Here is a 15,223-nt window from a genome sequence, read left to right as displayed (position 1 = left end):
ATCATAACAAAAGTTGATGTACATTTGTATATGGAATATAAGTAATGATGGCTTGAGGTAACACACAACAGAATAAAACTCTATAATAACAAAAAGTATTTAAAAAACAGAAAAATAAATATTTATTCATAACATAAAAATTTATACATGTAATAATTAACAAATACAATCTTCATACTTTTATAATCACACATGATAATATTATAGAGGAGTTTTTTTAGGGGAACAGAACTTAGGTTTCCAAAGTCTTTTGAAAAAACAATACAACATGTAAACCATGTACATACACATCCTAAATGCTTTGTTATTCAGTTAAGTTATAATAAGGCCATGTTCCTTCATAAAAATGATGAACAGAATTTTTTGAAATATTCACTTGAAACGAAATGCACCATCAAACCATGGGTCAGTTAGGTGTTAGTGTTTACTTTTACTATCATTTATTATTCAATGATTATTGTTATCCTTTTAATGTTTTTTTTTCATTTCTTATTTTCTATAAATATTACAAAATTCACCTGACTTGGCATACACTGAAGCTTAAATGAAATCTTTTTTCATGTTTTTATGTCCATACAGTTCCTGCTTTTGGCATATTTGGGTGATTTGACTACTCTAGGTGACCTTTGGAACTCTAACCTTACGTTATAGTTAAACTGACATTATACATAACACTTTTAAATACTTGAATGTGTAGACCTGTAGAAATAAATTAAAGATAAAATAGACCTCATAAATAATCTATCTATCTATCATGCTTATCTGACATTGATTTAATGCACCACTGTGGCCAATTCCACATAATATACTAGCTTTTTCATCTACATCACACAAAATTCATCAAGAAGCAAAAATATCACAATGTAGTTTTCTTTTGTCGGTAATCATGGTAATGTTGAATGATTCACAGTAAATTTGAGATGAAGAACAGAATAGAAAGCAGTTTCTTTATATGCTTTCAATAGTGCGTGAAGGATTTTGTGACATTTACATTTTTCAAAATGATTGTCATAGTTTCAAATACTGTAAATTCAGAATTTTTTGCAATATTTTTATCATAACAAAAATTGTGTCAAGATACTTGCATTTTACATTTTGATATTATCATGATTATTATTGGTATGCTGCATTTCCTGAAATCTCAAAATTGAACTCAAATTTTTGTTCATTGTTGAACAACCCTAAAACTAAATTTTGGCAATGATTTTTGAATTCAAAGTAAAAGGTTGCAATAAATAACATTTAAATATTTAAATATAGGCAGACTTGGTCAAGATATATGTACATGTAGCATTTTGAAATACCCCAAACTTTTTGAGGTATACAATAGACAATACACAATATTTAATTCCACAAACATATTTACATTAAATGGTTATGACATGATCATAAAATACTAACAATAAAACTGACAATTGTATATTTAAATGTTGATCATGGGAGTGATAGAAACTTGCATTAAAAAAATATATGTAAATTCTTGTATACATTGTAATAATTAAATTACTATTTATGTTCTGTACAAAAATGTAAACATACCTAAAATTTAGACAGATTATTTTAACATGTTTAATAAGAGACAGTAATTTATATATTTTGCAGTGATTTTTACAATAATTGGCAAGCTGCTGCTCAACAGTGTGCACACATGCCTCAGTATATAGACATGATAGACTAGACCCTCTGAATGCCTTTGTTCAACATTTTCAAAAAGAAAAAAAAACTGTTGTAATTACATGTATATATGTACAAAACCACTTCCTAGGACATACATTTTTGTGAAAATTTTACTTATTAGTGAAAATTGCACTTAAACAAATTTTATAATGTAAACAAATTTTATATCGATGTGACAACACATTTGTCAAAGCACCCTAAGGTTTTTGATTCTGTGAACCAACCTGTCCAAAGTCAGGAGCCTTTCATTCAGTGGTTGTCTTTTGTTGCTGTACATGTAAATCATTTTTTTTTTTATTGTTTTGGACATAAATCAGGTCATTAGTTTTCATGTTTGAATTGTTTTACATATGTCATTTTTATTAAGGGCCTTTTAAAGCTTGCTATGCAGTATGGGTTTTGCACAAAGTTGAGGGCTGTATGGTGACTTGTAATTGTAAATATTCTATGTCATTTTGTCTCTGCTTGAGAGTTATCTCATTGGCATTCATACCACATCTTATTTTTCTATTTTCATAAATGCTTTTTTTATGTTCAACCCTTTCTGGAAGGTTTTTGGACATTTGTGATTATTTACAAACTTTGTTGATGTTTTCCATTAAAAAAAAAGATTCCAGTTTGACGATTTTTGATAATTTTTCTTTAGGAGAATTTGCCTTAATAAATCGCTAATTAAAAATAAGCTTGGTTAAAGTACATGATTATGGAAATTTTCCTTTACTAAAGAAGAAAAATGCAACTTTATGGCACTTAAGCTTTTTTTGTTTGTTCCGGCATAAAATCATTCAAAGTACAGATAAAATGGAAATAAAATTAAACATTATGATTGTGTTTGTTTTCTGGCTCAATAGTCAAGTCAGGTAACTCTTGATCCATCTTCTCATTCATTCTACTGTATGTATAAAACATCACACCAAATATAACTAGAAAATTTCCACCCCACCACAGCATAGTTTTCTCTTCATTATAGTACATTATAGCTAATACTGTCATCAACACAGACTTGGCAGTGTTACTCACATGGTGGGTGATTGGTGAAGTGTGTTTTATCTGGAGAACACTCACCCAGCCTATAGATAAACTAAGAACACCAGATATTGTCATGCATATCCAAAATGACGGATGAAAAATGAATTCTGAATACAAAATTTGTTGCAATTGTCCCGTACTAAAGACTAGCGGGAAGAATATAATGACGCCATTTATATTGTTGTAGTATGCTTGTTTAAAACTATCACCTTCAACTATGGGTTGTACCCGTTTAATAAAAATTCCACCTAAAGCTGTAGCGAGACTGGCAAAAATTCCGTAAATTATACCCCAGACACTCAGAGTGCCGGAAGCATCTTCTTGGTCTATTCCTATGAAGAATCCACACGTTACAATTAAACAGGCTATGATAGCTTTATAAGTTATATCCTTCTTAAGGAGACATTGAGAAAATAAAATTGTAAATATTAAAGTCCATGATCGCGCTACTTGATAAAATGCAACGCCTATATGTTTCAACATCAAATTATTCATGGTCAAGCTTGCAACAAATGCAAATGAGAATCTAAGGAAGTCTTTCTTCAGTAACAAATTCCATTCAATTTTCGGAATTTTCACAGGAATTTTCGTTCTTCTAGAAATAAAGCCACATAACTGTATCCCTATCACTGCTGAGAAACACTGGTACCAGGCAACAAATATGGACACATCGTTGTCGCCAAATGATCCACTGAGAATATGCTTGTTTACAAAAACCATTGAAATCGATACTCCCCAGTATAGGATGATAACAGAGCAGACTTTACCAATCGACGATTTTTTCTCTACCATGATTAAGCCTCTGTACTTGCAAGCTATCTTTAACTGTTATTCAAATCTGAAATGAAAAGTATACCATTTGAGTTATCTGTGTAAAGTGGTCATTTTATGCTATTAACAAAAATTCTGACAACTTCTGAGAAGTTGGAATCCTACCAAGTTATACAATTTATTAAATGTTCATAAATTATTCAGATTTATTGATGTTAATATTTCAATTATAGATATCAATAAATAAGGAATATAGTTGATCTATTGCTTATAGTTGAAGAATAACAGACCAAAACACAAAAACTTAACACTGAGAAATGAACCGTGAAAATGAGGTCAAGGTCAAATAAAACCTGTGAGACTGACATGTACATCATAAAATATTTCCATACACCATTTATAGTTGACCTATTGCATATAGTATTAGAAAAAAAGACCAAAACTCAAAAACTTAACTTTGACCACTGAACCATGAAAATGAGGTAAAGGTCACCAGTGATCTGGAAGGATTTTTTCTCTATGGGCCCAGGACCCCCCAAAAATAAATTCAATGGGCCATTTTTAGAATTAATGGGCCATGTTGTCAAATGAGTGGGCCATTCGTTTACAATAAAAACAAAACATAAAAAAGGGTATATTTCACTGTACTTACAAGTATGATTCTAATTAATATCAAGAATATTGTTCCTGTGATTTTGTAATTTCAATTTCAATGAAAATACAATAACTTCTTCCAAACCGGGCAATATTTACGATAACCTTTATTTACAATGTTAAAACTGGTACTGTTCCCTTGTTCATGTTCATGTTTTTTTTTTTACATTAAATTTGGGTCTACGTCGATACCATACTTATTCCAGACGTTCCGTATTAGAGGAAGTTTCTGGCATTTCCTCTGCACTTGTATTATTATTACTTCATCACGATGACAAGAATAACAGCAGAGAGCAACGTTAATTGATAAGACACAACAACAATTCGCAGAAGGCATGTTTACAAAATGTCAAAACGAGCCAAAGACCAAAAAAAAAAAGACAAGGACAGTTAAGCCCCTTTTATGGAGACAAATAATATGCTATTCATAAAAAGGCTTTTGGGTTTTTCAATCGAAATAATAGTAAGCTTACTTAAAAGATTATAATAAGAGAAGAATTCTCGCCTGTACTAGCCAATTTTCACAAATTTAAAGTTGTTTATAAAAAATTATATCATGAATGATGGTTAATTACGTTTTTGGGGTAATCAGTCATACCGCATGTTGCTATTATTACCATAGGAAAACGCCCGAGACGTCCCAAAAATATATAGGTGCTCCTATCATTGGAGTAAACACTACACAGTTGTGTACTGACACATGGCGGCACGAAATACTATCGGAAATCCATTTGACGATATCTCAACGTTTCAAAACGAAGTGAAAAATATCATGCGCCACGCGGGCGCTTACAATTGTCACTCTATGCGCCATTTCTGGTCGATAAGCGCAATTGGCGCAAGGCGCACGTCCTTCCCGATCACTGCCTAAGGTCAGATGACACCTACCAGTTGGACATGTACACCTTACAATCATTCCATATACCAAATATAGTAGACCTACATTGTACTGCTTATAGTAGCTGATATATGGACTTGACCACGAAAACTTAACCTTGTTCACTGATCCATGAAATGAGGTAGAGGTCAAATGAAAATTGTCTGACGGGCATGAGGACCTTGCAAGGTACGCACATACTAAATATAGTTATTCTATTACTCTTAAAAAGAAAGAAATTAACATTACAAAAAATGTTGACTTTTTTTTTCAAGTAGTCACTGAACCATGAAAATGAGGTCAAGGACAATGGACATATGACAGACGGAAACTTGGTAACATAAGGCATCTATATACAAAGTATGAAACATCCAGGTCTTCTAGCTTCTAAAATATAAAGCTTTTAAGAAGTTAGCTAACGCCGCCGCTGCGGCCGCCGGATCACTATCCCTATGTCGAGCTTTCTGCGACAAGAGTCGCAGGCTCGACAAAAAATGAGCAACAATCTATCACAAAGCTTCATATTAAATTTTAGGAAGCTCTAATTCGTAGTTCCTGAGACAAATGTGACGAAAGATTTCATATACTAGTATGAGGGTCTGGATGGGGTCCTTTATTTCTGAAAAACTTAATTTCTTAGGTCATTTTTCACCGTTCATTAATTTTTTAGGTCATTTTTCTCCGTTCATTAATTTTTTATGTAATTTTTCTCCATTCTTTATATTTAAACATCCCATTATTCTCTCTTCTTTGTGTTCTTGGCCTGTTTTTCTCTATTCTTTACATTTTTTACCCATTTTTCTATAATATTGGCCTTTTGTAAACCACATCCAGACCCTCATGAATACATTTTTTGTACATCATGTACATGGTCATGTATGAAAATTTTCAATATATATATACAAGTACTCAGTCATGTCAGTAAATGTGGTAAACAGAAAGTTAGTGATTATGGGAATGAAAATGTGCAAACATTATTTCTTAAATCATGTAAATTGCAGACTTATTTTTCTTCAACATTATGTCAAATTGGGTATACAAACTTGCCACAAGCAGTGGGCAAATTAAAATAGGAAACTCCTTACCAGATTTTTTTAATACAGAAAATTGTGCATCTAGCATGCCTAGTACAGTCAAGGATATAACTCTATAGGGTTATTAGAGAAAAATAACATACATTTGTTATTGTGGACTAAAAATCAAAGAACTGTGCACGTGATAACATATGTATGTTACATGTTTCAAAGGGCCAATATTCATCATTTGTTTTGTTAGAATGTATACAAGTTCTATTGATATTTTTATTGTCTTTATGTAAACTAAACTATAGAAAGATATAACAGTTCATTGTTTGCCAATCAATCATAGTACACCTATGTTATTACAGAAAAAATATGCCTGTAATAACTAAAGGGTGTTATTACAGCTTCTCTACATCACTTTAAAGCCTTTTCTCAGACATACATCATATTTAATCACAATTTGTAAGAAATAATGATCAGAGCATGTAATGAGGTTCTGTGCAAGCTTCCCAGAAATTCCCAAGCTTAAGTGTCTCATAAAATAAGTTACATGCCTTTAATAACTAAGCCTTGTTATTACAACTAAGTTTATCTCTTAAAAGCCTTGTCCCATTGATTTACCATGGTTGATGAAAAATGTATTAATTTAACATGTTTAATTCGAAAATTAGTTATCAAGGCTATGTATTTATAGTTTCTGCGCAAAGTTTCATGAATTCCCAAGTGCCCACTAAAAATTAAAATATTTATGATTATTTAACAAATAACAAACATATGTTACTACAGATTTAGAAAATTTAAGGAATAAAGAGTAGACAACTTGTAAAAGTATCTGTAATAACACATGAAAGATATTTTCTCTAATAACCCTATAGAGTTATATCCCTGACTGTAGTACCCTTAAATTCCAAGGTTGATTGGTATTTTGTCAGGACAGATATTGAACTGATTTTCACAAGCTTTATTAAATGATTGATTGATTATTGATTGCTTAACTTCCAGTGGCAAAGCTTCATTAAAGATGAATAGGTCATTAAACTCTACTGTAGATACATGTTATATTCAACATTGTTTAATGCAAACTATTTGCTACTGGACATAAAGCAAACAAGGGCAATTTTCTATCAATGCAAACAAATAATTGTAAAAAACTAGAGAACTGACATGTTAGCAAGGGCCCCACTTGCACTTGCATACATTGTATGTATGTGCTGCAAAGAGACTAACGCAAAGCAAATGTTCATCATGTTCATAGGTTTGTCAATTTTTATAAATTTTGACACCGGCAATTAATTCAGGATGTGTTCTTGATAAATATGTGTTTTGTTAAAATATTTTGGTGGACAGTTTTGTAAATGGTGCATGGCCTGGGCAACCAATAATTTTGACACAGAGAATCATTTCTTAAGATTTAATTTAAATCCTAGCCAGTCAGGGGACTTACTTAAATGAGTGATTTTCTAAATCACTGATTCAAGTAACATTATGTCCATAAAGGTTGGAAGTAAGAGTTGTCTTTCTTTAATAATCACCAATTTAAGTAGTACAAATTAATCACTAGACTAAGTGATTTAATTTTATTGTAGCTTTAAATATAGAATACTAATGATCCAGGGACTAATTATGTTGCTAAAATTATCAGAACCAACATCTGTGTTGATAGGATGACCGGGTCATGTCAGGTGATGACCTTGTACTAAATCTAGGATAATGACATAACAAGGGTGGACACACTTAAATGTCTCGCCTGTTTTAGTGTTCATAATTGAATTTATGTTGAAAGTAAAAAAAATAAGTTTATATAAGCTTTACATTAAATTAACATTTTAATGATGAATGAACATGAAGTCAAGGTGAGATAAACCCTATCAGACAAACATGTAGGCCGTACAATCATTCCATACACCAAATTTATTTAACATATATTGCCTAAAGTATCTTAGAAACAAACCTCATTGAGGAAACTGAACTTTGACCAATGAACCATAAAATGAGGTCAAGGTAAGATGACACCTGTCAGACAGACATATACACATAACATTCATTCCATACAGAAAATTTTATGAACTTATCATTTATCTGCCAGTTGGAAATGTGAACCTTACAATCATTCTATACACCAAATATAGAAGACCTATTGGTGATAGAATTTGAGATATGGACTTTATCATGAAAACTAAATCTTGTTCACTGATCCATTAAATGATGTCAAGGTCAAATGAAATATGTCTGACAGATATGTGAACCATGCAAGGTACGCACATGCCAAATAAAGTTATCATTTTACTCATAATAATTGAGAAAATCACATTACAAAAACCATACAGTTTTTTTTCCAAGTAGTTGCTGGACCAAGAAAATGAGGTCAAGGACAATGGACATATGACTGACAGAAACTTTGTCACATAAGGCATTAGAAATATTAAGCTGTAAGTAATGAGATAATGACGCTGCTGCTGCCCCTGCCAACGCTGCTGCTGCCGCCCCTGCCACCGCCCCTGCCGAAGATCACTATCATAGTGTCTTCATACTACAAATTGTATGGGTTATTATCCACTATATGAAAATATGCTGAATGACTGTGGTTAAGGTTAAATAACATAGTGATATACCATTGATATTGATAATTGTGATTAAACATGGCAGTGATGAGTGATATTATGATTGTACATATTCAGCCAATTAATCTTTATGAAGGGACTGGAGTGAACTGTATTCTATGTTAAACATTCATGCATGAGTGACCTTATTTTAACATTTTCACACCTTCCAATGTTTTTGTTAATCACGGTTTAGTAATGATCCCTTAAAAGTTTTTATTATTTATTATCATTATTAATGTTATTTAAAGATTTTTATAAAATAATCTATTTCAATGTAAGTAATCAGCAGTTAAATAATAAAATACATTCCATACACCAAATATAGTTGACCAATTACTTATAGCATCTGAGAAGAAGACCAAACAACAGAAACTTAACATTGACCAATGAACCATGAAAATAAGCTCAAGGTCAGATGAAACCTGTCAGACAGACGTGCACACCTTACAATCATTCCATACACCACATATAGTTGACCTATAACTTATAGTATCTGAGAAGAGGACCAAACAAGAGCAACTTAACATTGACCAATGAACCATGAAAATGAGGTCAAGGACAAATGACACCTGCCAGACAGACATGTACACCTTACAATCATTCAATACACCAAATATAGTTGACCTATTGCTTATAGTATTAGAAAAACAGACCAAAACACAAAAACTTAACATTGACCAATGAACCATGAAAATGAGGTCAAGGACAAATGACACCTGCCAGTCAGACATGTACACCTTACAATCATTCCATACACCAAATATAGTTGACCTATTGCTTATAGTATTAGAAAAACAGACCAAAACACAAAAACTTAACATTGACCAATGAACCATGAAAATAGGTCAAGGACAAATGACACCTGCCAGTCAGACATGTACACCTTACAATCATTCCATACACCAAATATAGTTGACCTATTGCTTATAGTATTAGAAAAACAGACCAAAACACAAAAACTTAATTGACCAATGAACCGTGAAAATGAGGTCAAGGTCAGATGAAACCTGCCAGACTGACATGTATCCCTTATAATCATTCCATACACCACATATAGCTGACCTACTCTTGTAGTATCTGAGAAACGGACCTAATCACGTAACTTGTGAACCCTGTCTGATGGACATGTAGACGTTGCAAGGAACCCATATACCAAATATAGTTATCCTATTACTCATAATAAGTGAGAAATTTACATAACAAAAAAACTAAACTTTTTTTTCAAGCAGTCGCTGAACCATGAAAATAAGGTCAAGGACATTGGACATATGACAGACGGAAAGTTCGTAACATAAGGTATCTGCATACAAAGTATGAAGCATCCAGGTCTTCTACCTTCTGAAATATAAAGCTTTATACAAAAAGTTTACGCCGCCGTCGCCGCTGCCGCCGCTGGATAGTAATACCTATGTCTCACTTTCTGCGACTTTTGTCGCAGGCCAGAAAAAATCACTTGTTTAAGTATCATACCTCAATTTCCTTCCAAAAAATCACTTCTTTAAGTATCATTATTTTAATAATCCCCACTAATTTCAACACCCCTGAACAGTGAAATTTTGATCGCGAACAGTAGAATTTTATTACATAATCTACATGTATAAGATGAAACCTTGAATTTTACAGGAAAAATACTCCCACTAGCTAAAAACATGAAAAAGTATGATTCTCAGAATTTATCATTTTTTAACAAAAACTAAGTTTTTAACATATTTTCAAACTACATGTAACATGCTTAAAAGAAACAATTTGGAATGCATATTATGTCTATACTATATACAATGTATGTATGTATCAATTTTTGATGACATCAACTTCAAGAAGATGCTTCTCAAAATTTGTGATTTTTAATAAAAAGGAAGTTTATCATGTTTATACTATTTTAAAAAAGACTTTCATTAACTTAATACACCTGTATTCATGGTATACATATATATGACTTAATATGAGTGTTAGTTAAAAATTTTAATATGACGTTCTTCAAACATCTTGAGTACACATCCGTGGTAAAATATGAATATATTGTATGTCAGCTGATCGTCAACGTCATGATTTGTTTGGGTTGTTCCTATCTTACTCCCACGTCATATGCTTTTTTATGAATGAGCTACCTGACATTAATTGTGTAAATGACGTCACTGAACGATGATGTAATGATATATGCATTTTATCATGTTTATCACATGTTTATGGGAAAATGCACCAAAACAAGGAAACACCAACAAACGATGATAAAAGCCAATTTTTTTACATATAAGTAAGATTATCATTTAAATTCATCCAAACCTATCTAAATATGTTATTGTAAATAGTTTAAGCATGTCACTAGTTCAGTTTCCTTCCTTCTTTTACGTCAATATTAATAGTGTATTTATTTACGGGAACAGCAAATGTTTGCCTTTATCTAAGAGTGATTCGATCCAAAAAAAATTGCTGTATTTGTCCTATTAGATTAGAAGTAATTCTTGGGGGCTTGAATTCATCCTGATTTTACAATGGGTGGGCCCTTCATGCTAAATATTTTACCTGAGCGATAGTTTAATTTCAAGCCCCCATGAATTATTTCTTAATTATAAGAATACATTTCTCAAAATGTGTGATTTTTTGACAAGAACAGAGTTTTATTCCAAAATAAATGACCCGAATTTCATCAATATATAATTATATTGTGCACATCTACATATTATGCACAACATCTATGCAAAATTTCATTGGACTCCGTCTTGTACTTTTGACACTAAAATTGCTTTTACAAAAGATATTTCTCAAAGGAGTAGGTTCGATAAGGCCCTTAAATGGCCCCTTTTTTTAGCTTTAATTTCAAATTCGAATTTATTGACCAATATCACAATGAATCATAGCTAATACAGTGACTAGATAGGAAATAAGCCTTTTGTTGAAAATTAACGTACCTGCGTTTTGTTCATGACGTCACAAACAGGACTCATTTTGATTTTCCTCGAAACTATCAAAGAAAATGGGTAAATTTCCATTGATTATTGGACAGGAAACATAGAGCACATACTTTGACAAAAAAGATCTTTTAAAATAATGTTCATGATGTTTGCAAAGACATTTTACATGTCTAACTTGAATATTTAGTTTGTCGACACTTGTGCTCTATGTTTCCTGGTCCTAAATTTGGTTGAAATCTGGCCGATTTTGTCAAATTTTGCCAAAATCTCTTACATTGACCTATTCATACTATTTGGGGTGTAAAAATCAACGCTTTAGAATAAAACTTTGACATAAATACATTGTAGCTCTATTTAACTTTTTCACATGTCTTAAAGTCAACTTAAAACATTTTTTATCTTGTACATGTAACATTGAACTTAGATCGGGGCCAAATATGACCTTTACCGAACTTACTCCTTTGTGATTATCTAACAAAAACAATGTTTTTCAGAAATTTCTAAGCTGAATTTCATTAAAATATAATTTGCACATCTACATAATATGCACAACATCTGTGCAAAATTTCATTGGCCTCCTCCTACTTGTACTTAATTTGGAGTTTTAGTATTTACAAATAATGTAGCAGTTAGACAGACGGAGGAACGGACAAAATGAAAACTTTTGGGCTGGGTACCACATTCTCAAAGTGGGACCCTAGATATTAGGAATAATACTGTTTCATGTACCAGATGTATGGTCAGATCACAGGATATTTTTTATCTAGATCATGTCCATTGTTAATTTTTCAACAAAAACACTTATTGTATTAACCAATTTTCTTGCAAGTGGTTATTTTTATTTTGATTGTCACATGATCAGGTAATATTACGGTAATATTACCTATAAGTTTATATGTCATGCAATCAACAAGTAATTCAGCCCAAACATGCTGACGTATAGTTGTAAACTTCTATGTCATTTGGTCTCTGTTGGAGAGTTGTCTCATTGGCAATCATACCATATCTTCTTATTCTTATATAAACTTACTGACACAATCTTGTGACTGGCGATAGTAAATTGAGATCGGACACAGAGAACATGGAGAAGCGGACTACATGTACCTCTGAAATTTGGTATTCAGGATTGTTCTGAATTTTTTTAATGAAAATTTGTCAGCAGTCTTTTTGCTTAAACTGGCACAAATGTATAGAAAGTGGCACTATAAGAAGATTTTGATTTTCTATAAAAAAATTTCTAGTTTAAGGTTAAAGACTCAGTTAAAAAAGTTGCATTTCAAACACTTTTAAAACATTACCAAATTAAAGGGAATATTACTCAGTTGAAGAATTGTTCCACATTTGGTACATGTAGGTTGTGCCGAACCTGTTTATGGCATTATTCCTTTACAGATAATGAGTTTAGGAATAATCGTCTATGCATCATCTTTTGGGAAAACTGCTTCATTTTTCATTAATATGTCACAAACAATGTATATATGCCATTTCAAGTACATGTACACAATGATGTATAAGATTTGGATAAAAAAAAATGAAACTGGAAATCATTTGCTGGATTTAATTGCATTTAGGGAACTTCCCATTTGGTCAGTAAGGGGCTACTTATACACATGTTTTTTATTTACCTGTACGTATACAGGTGAACTATTTTGGAGTTATATACCTTAGACATTTAGATTTGTTTTTACTAATACAAGTAAAGAACTTTTAAGAAGTAATATTTTCTTCTTTTCTTGAATTTTGTTTTACTACACTGCTGTAAATGAGTGTTTAATTGTCTGTCATTAACAGTTGTCTTTCAATTCACAAAATATTTATAATTTTATGGACAAGGAAAATCTCCTTTGTCTGTTATCTTCAGATAATAAACTGCTTCGCTGAGCGCAGCTGTATACGCCCACAGAGGTCCAACCCTGAAAAGTTGGGGCAAAAATGGACACAATATTCAAGCTTCATACAGGTCTGAATTTGGATTGTAATTAATTATTTGATATATTATAGGTTTCTGAATAAATGTAGTCAAAGAACTTGAAATTGGTTATATGAAAGATTTCTTGCTGTTGTGCAATACACTGTGCTGTTGCGCAATACTTAGTAAATCTGTTGTCAGACTATAAACAAATAAAATCTTATAACTCTGAAATGTAAAATCGAAAAATTTATAAAAATCAAAAGAGAGCTTACAAAAATAAATATAAACAATTTACCAAAGTCTCATAAAAAATGCTGAATGCTGAAAGCATTTTTGAGTTATTGTCCGAAAACTGGAAAATCACCCTTTTTGTAATGAATAAAACCCCATAAATATATATTCTGAAATTTATAAAAATCAAAAGGGAGCTCATGTCGATAGAAATAAACAATTCACCAAAGTTTCTTGCAAATTGGTGAAAATGTTTTTGAGTTATTGTCTGAAATCTGGAAAATCCCCCCTTTTTTAACCCTTTCCTCCATGGAAATTTTTTTTTACATACTTGATTTGCATAGGATTTTTCAATAAAATGCTGAAAATATGCTTACTTTAATGAAATATTAACTGTACCTCTAATAGACCAGTTAGACATTTGAAATTTTTTGTCAGTTATACATGTAAGTCAGATCTTCAAAATTTATTAAAAATTTTTTTTTAATATTGTTGCCATGGTAACAGATTTATCCAAATATAATGAAAATGGTTAAATTTTGGGTTTAATCTTGTAACATCAATTTGTTTCTAAGAAAACAATGAGAGAATTGAATGTACATAAATATTCTGAATTGATACTTTATTTTTTTTTTTAAATTGTCTATTTTTTTCCTCATAGCAACAGAAGTATTTCCGTAGCAACCAAAGAAAATTGTGATTAAATTTTGAATTTAAAAAAAAAAATGGTGAAAATATGAGGTTAATCAAGATGACTCATATATTGGAATATATTATGGAAAATTATATTGTACATTATTTTTCCCTAGCAACAGTTTCTGTTCATAGCAACCAACTGAAATCCTGTATGATAAGTAAAAAAATGAACAGTTGACAGTTAGATATTTTGGATGATAACAAATGGAAACTTTTTATCACAACATTGCTCTTGAAAAAGATTTAACATATGTGTGCTCCTAGCATCCAAATAAGGCCCAAGAATCAGACTAAAAAGTAGGTGCTTAGGCTAACAAATTAGAAAATGCATTATTAGTTATCAGATATCTTGTTTCTAAAAGAAAATCTATGATGTTTGTGAAGTTGTTTTACAAAGACCTTTTTGTATACTAGAAGTGATAAATATCACAGTTTGAAAAGGCAATATGAAAATAATAGCATGTGGTATAGTTTCTTTTTATTACATTTTTGTACACCATTTTGCATCTGGTTTTAGTTGTGTTCAGTGGAACACTGACATTGTTATTGTTAACATGCTGATTATGCATATGCCTGTTTCTCTTTGTAAAGTCCCCTCGAAAATGTAACATCAATCCTGAAATCTAGAAGGGTATTAAACTTTTTCCTATGTTGATATCCTGCAGTGCCATTCATCACAATTTGAATTTATAAAAAATAAAAACATTATTTCAATTTAGGTTTTTTCCTATAAAGGCAAACCCCTTCCCCTCCAGAAATAACAATACATTAACTTGAAAGAATTCAGCTAACCCCTTCGACAGAGAATTATTTTGTTCCTACATGTATAAATAAATATG

General features: G+C 31.4%; 1 protein-coding gene across 1 annotated transcript; it reads right to left on the bottom strand.

Moving 5' to 3' along the window:
* Positions 1-1,663: 1,663 nt before the first annotated feature.
* Positions 1,664-3,538, bottom strand: LOC127720476 (GDP-fucose transporter 1-like). Its single transcript, XM_052227060.1, has one exon. The coding sequence runs from the start codon at positions 3,496-3,498 to the stop codon at positions 2,491-2,493; it is 1,008 nt and encodes a 335-aa protein (XP_052083020.1). The 5' UTR covers positions 3,499-3,538; the 3' UTR covers positions 1,664-2,490.
* Positions 3,539-15,223: the final 11,685 nt, after the last annotated feature.

Source organism: Mytilus californianus, unplaced genomic scaffold (assembly GCF_021869535.1).
Source record: "Mytilus californianus isolate M0D057914Y unplaced genomic scaffold, xbMytCali1.0.p SCAF_11, whole genome shotgun sequence".
Taxonomy (NCBI): Eukaryota; Metazoa; Mollusca; class Bivalvia; order Mytilida; family Mytilidae; genus Mytilus; species Mytilus californianus.
The sequence above is the reverse complement of the archived record's forward strand: the minus strand, read 5'-3'. Positions and strand labels throughout refer to the sequence as shown.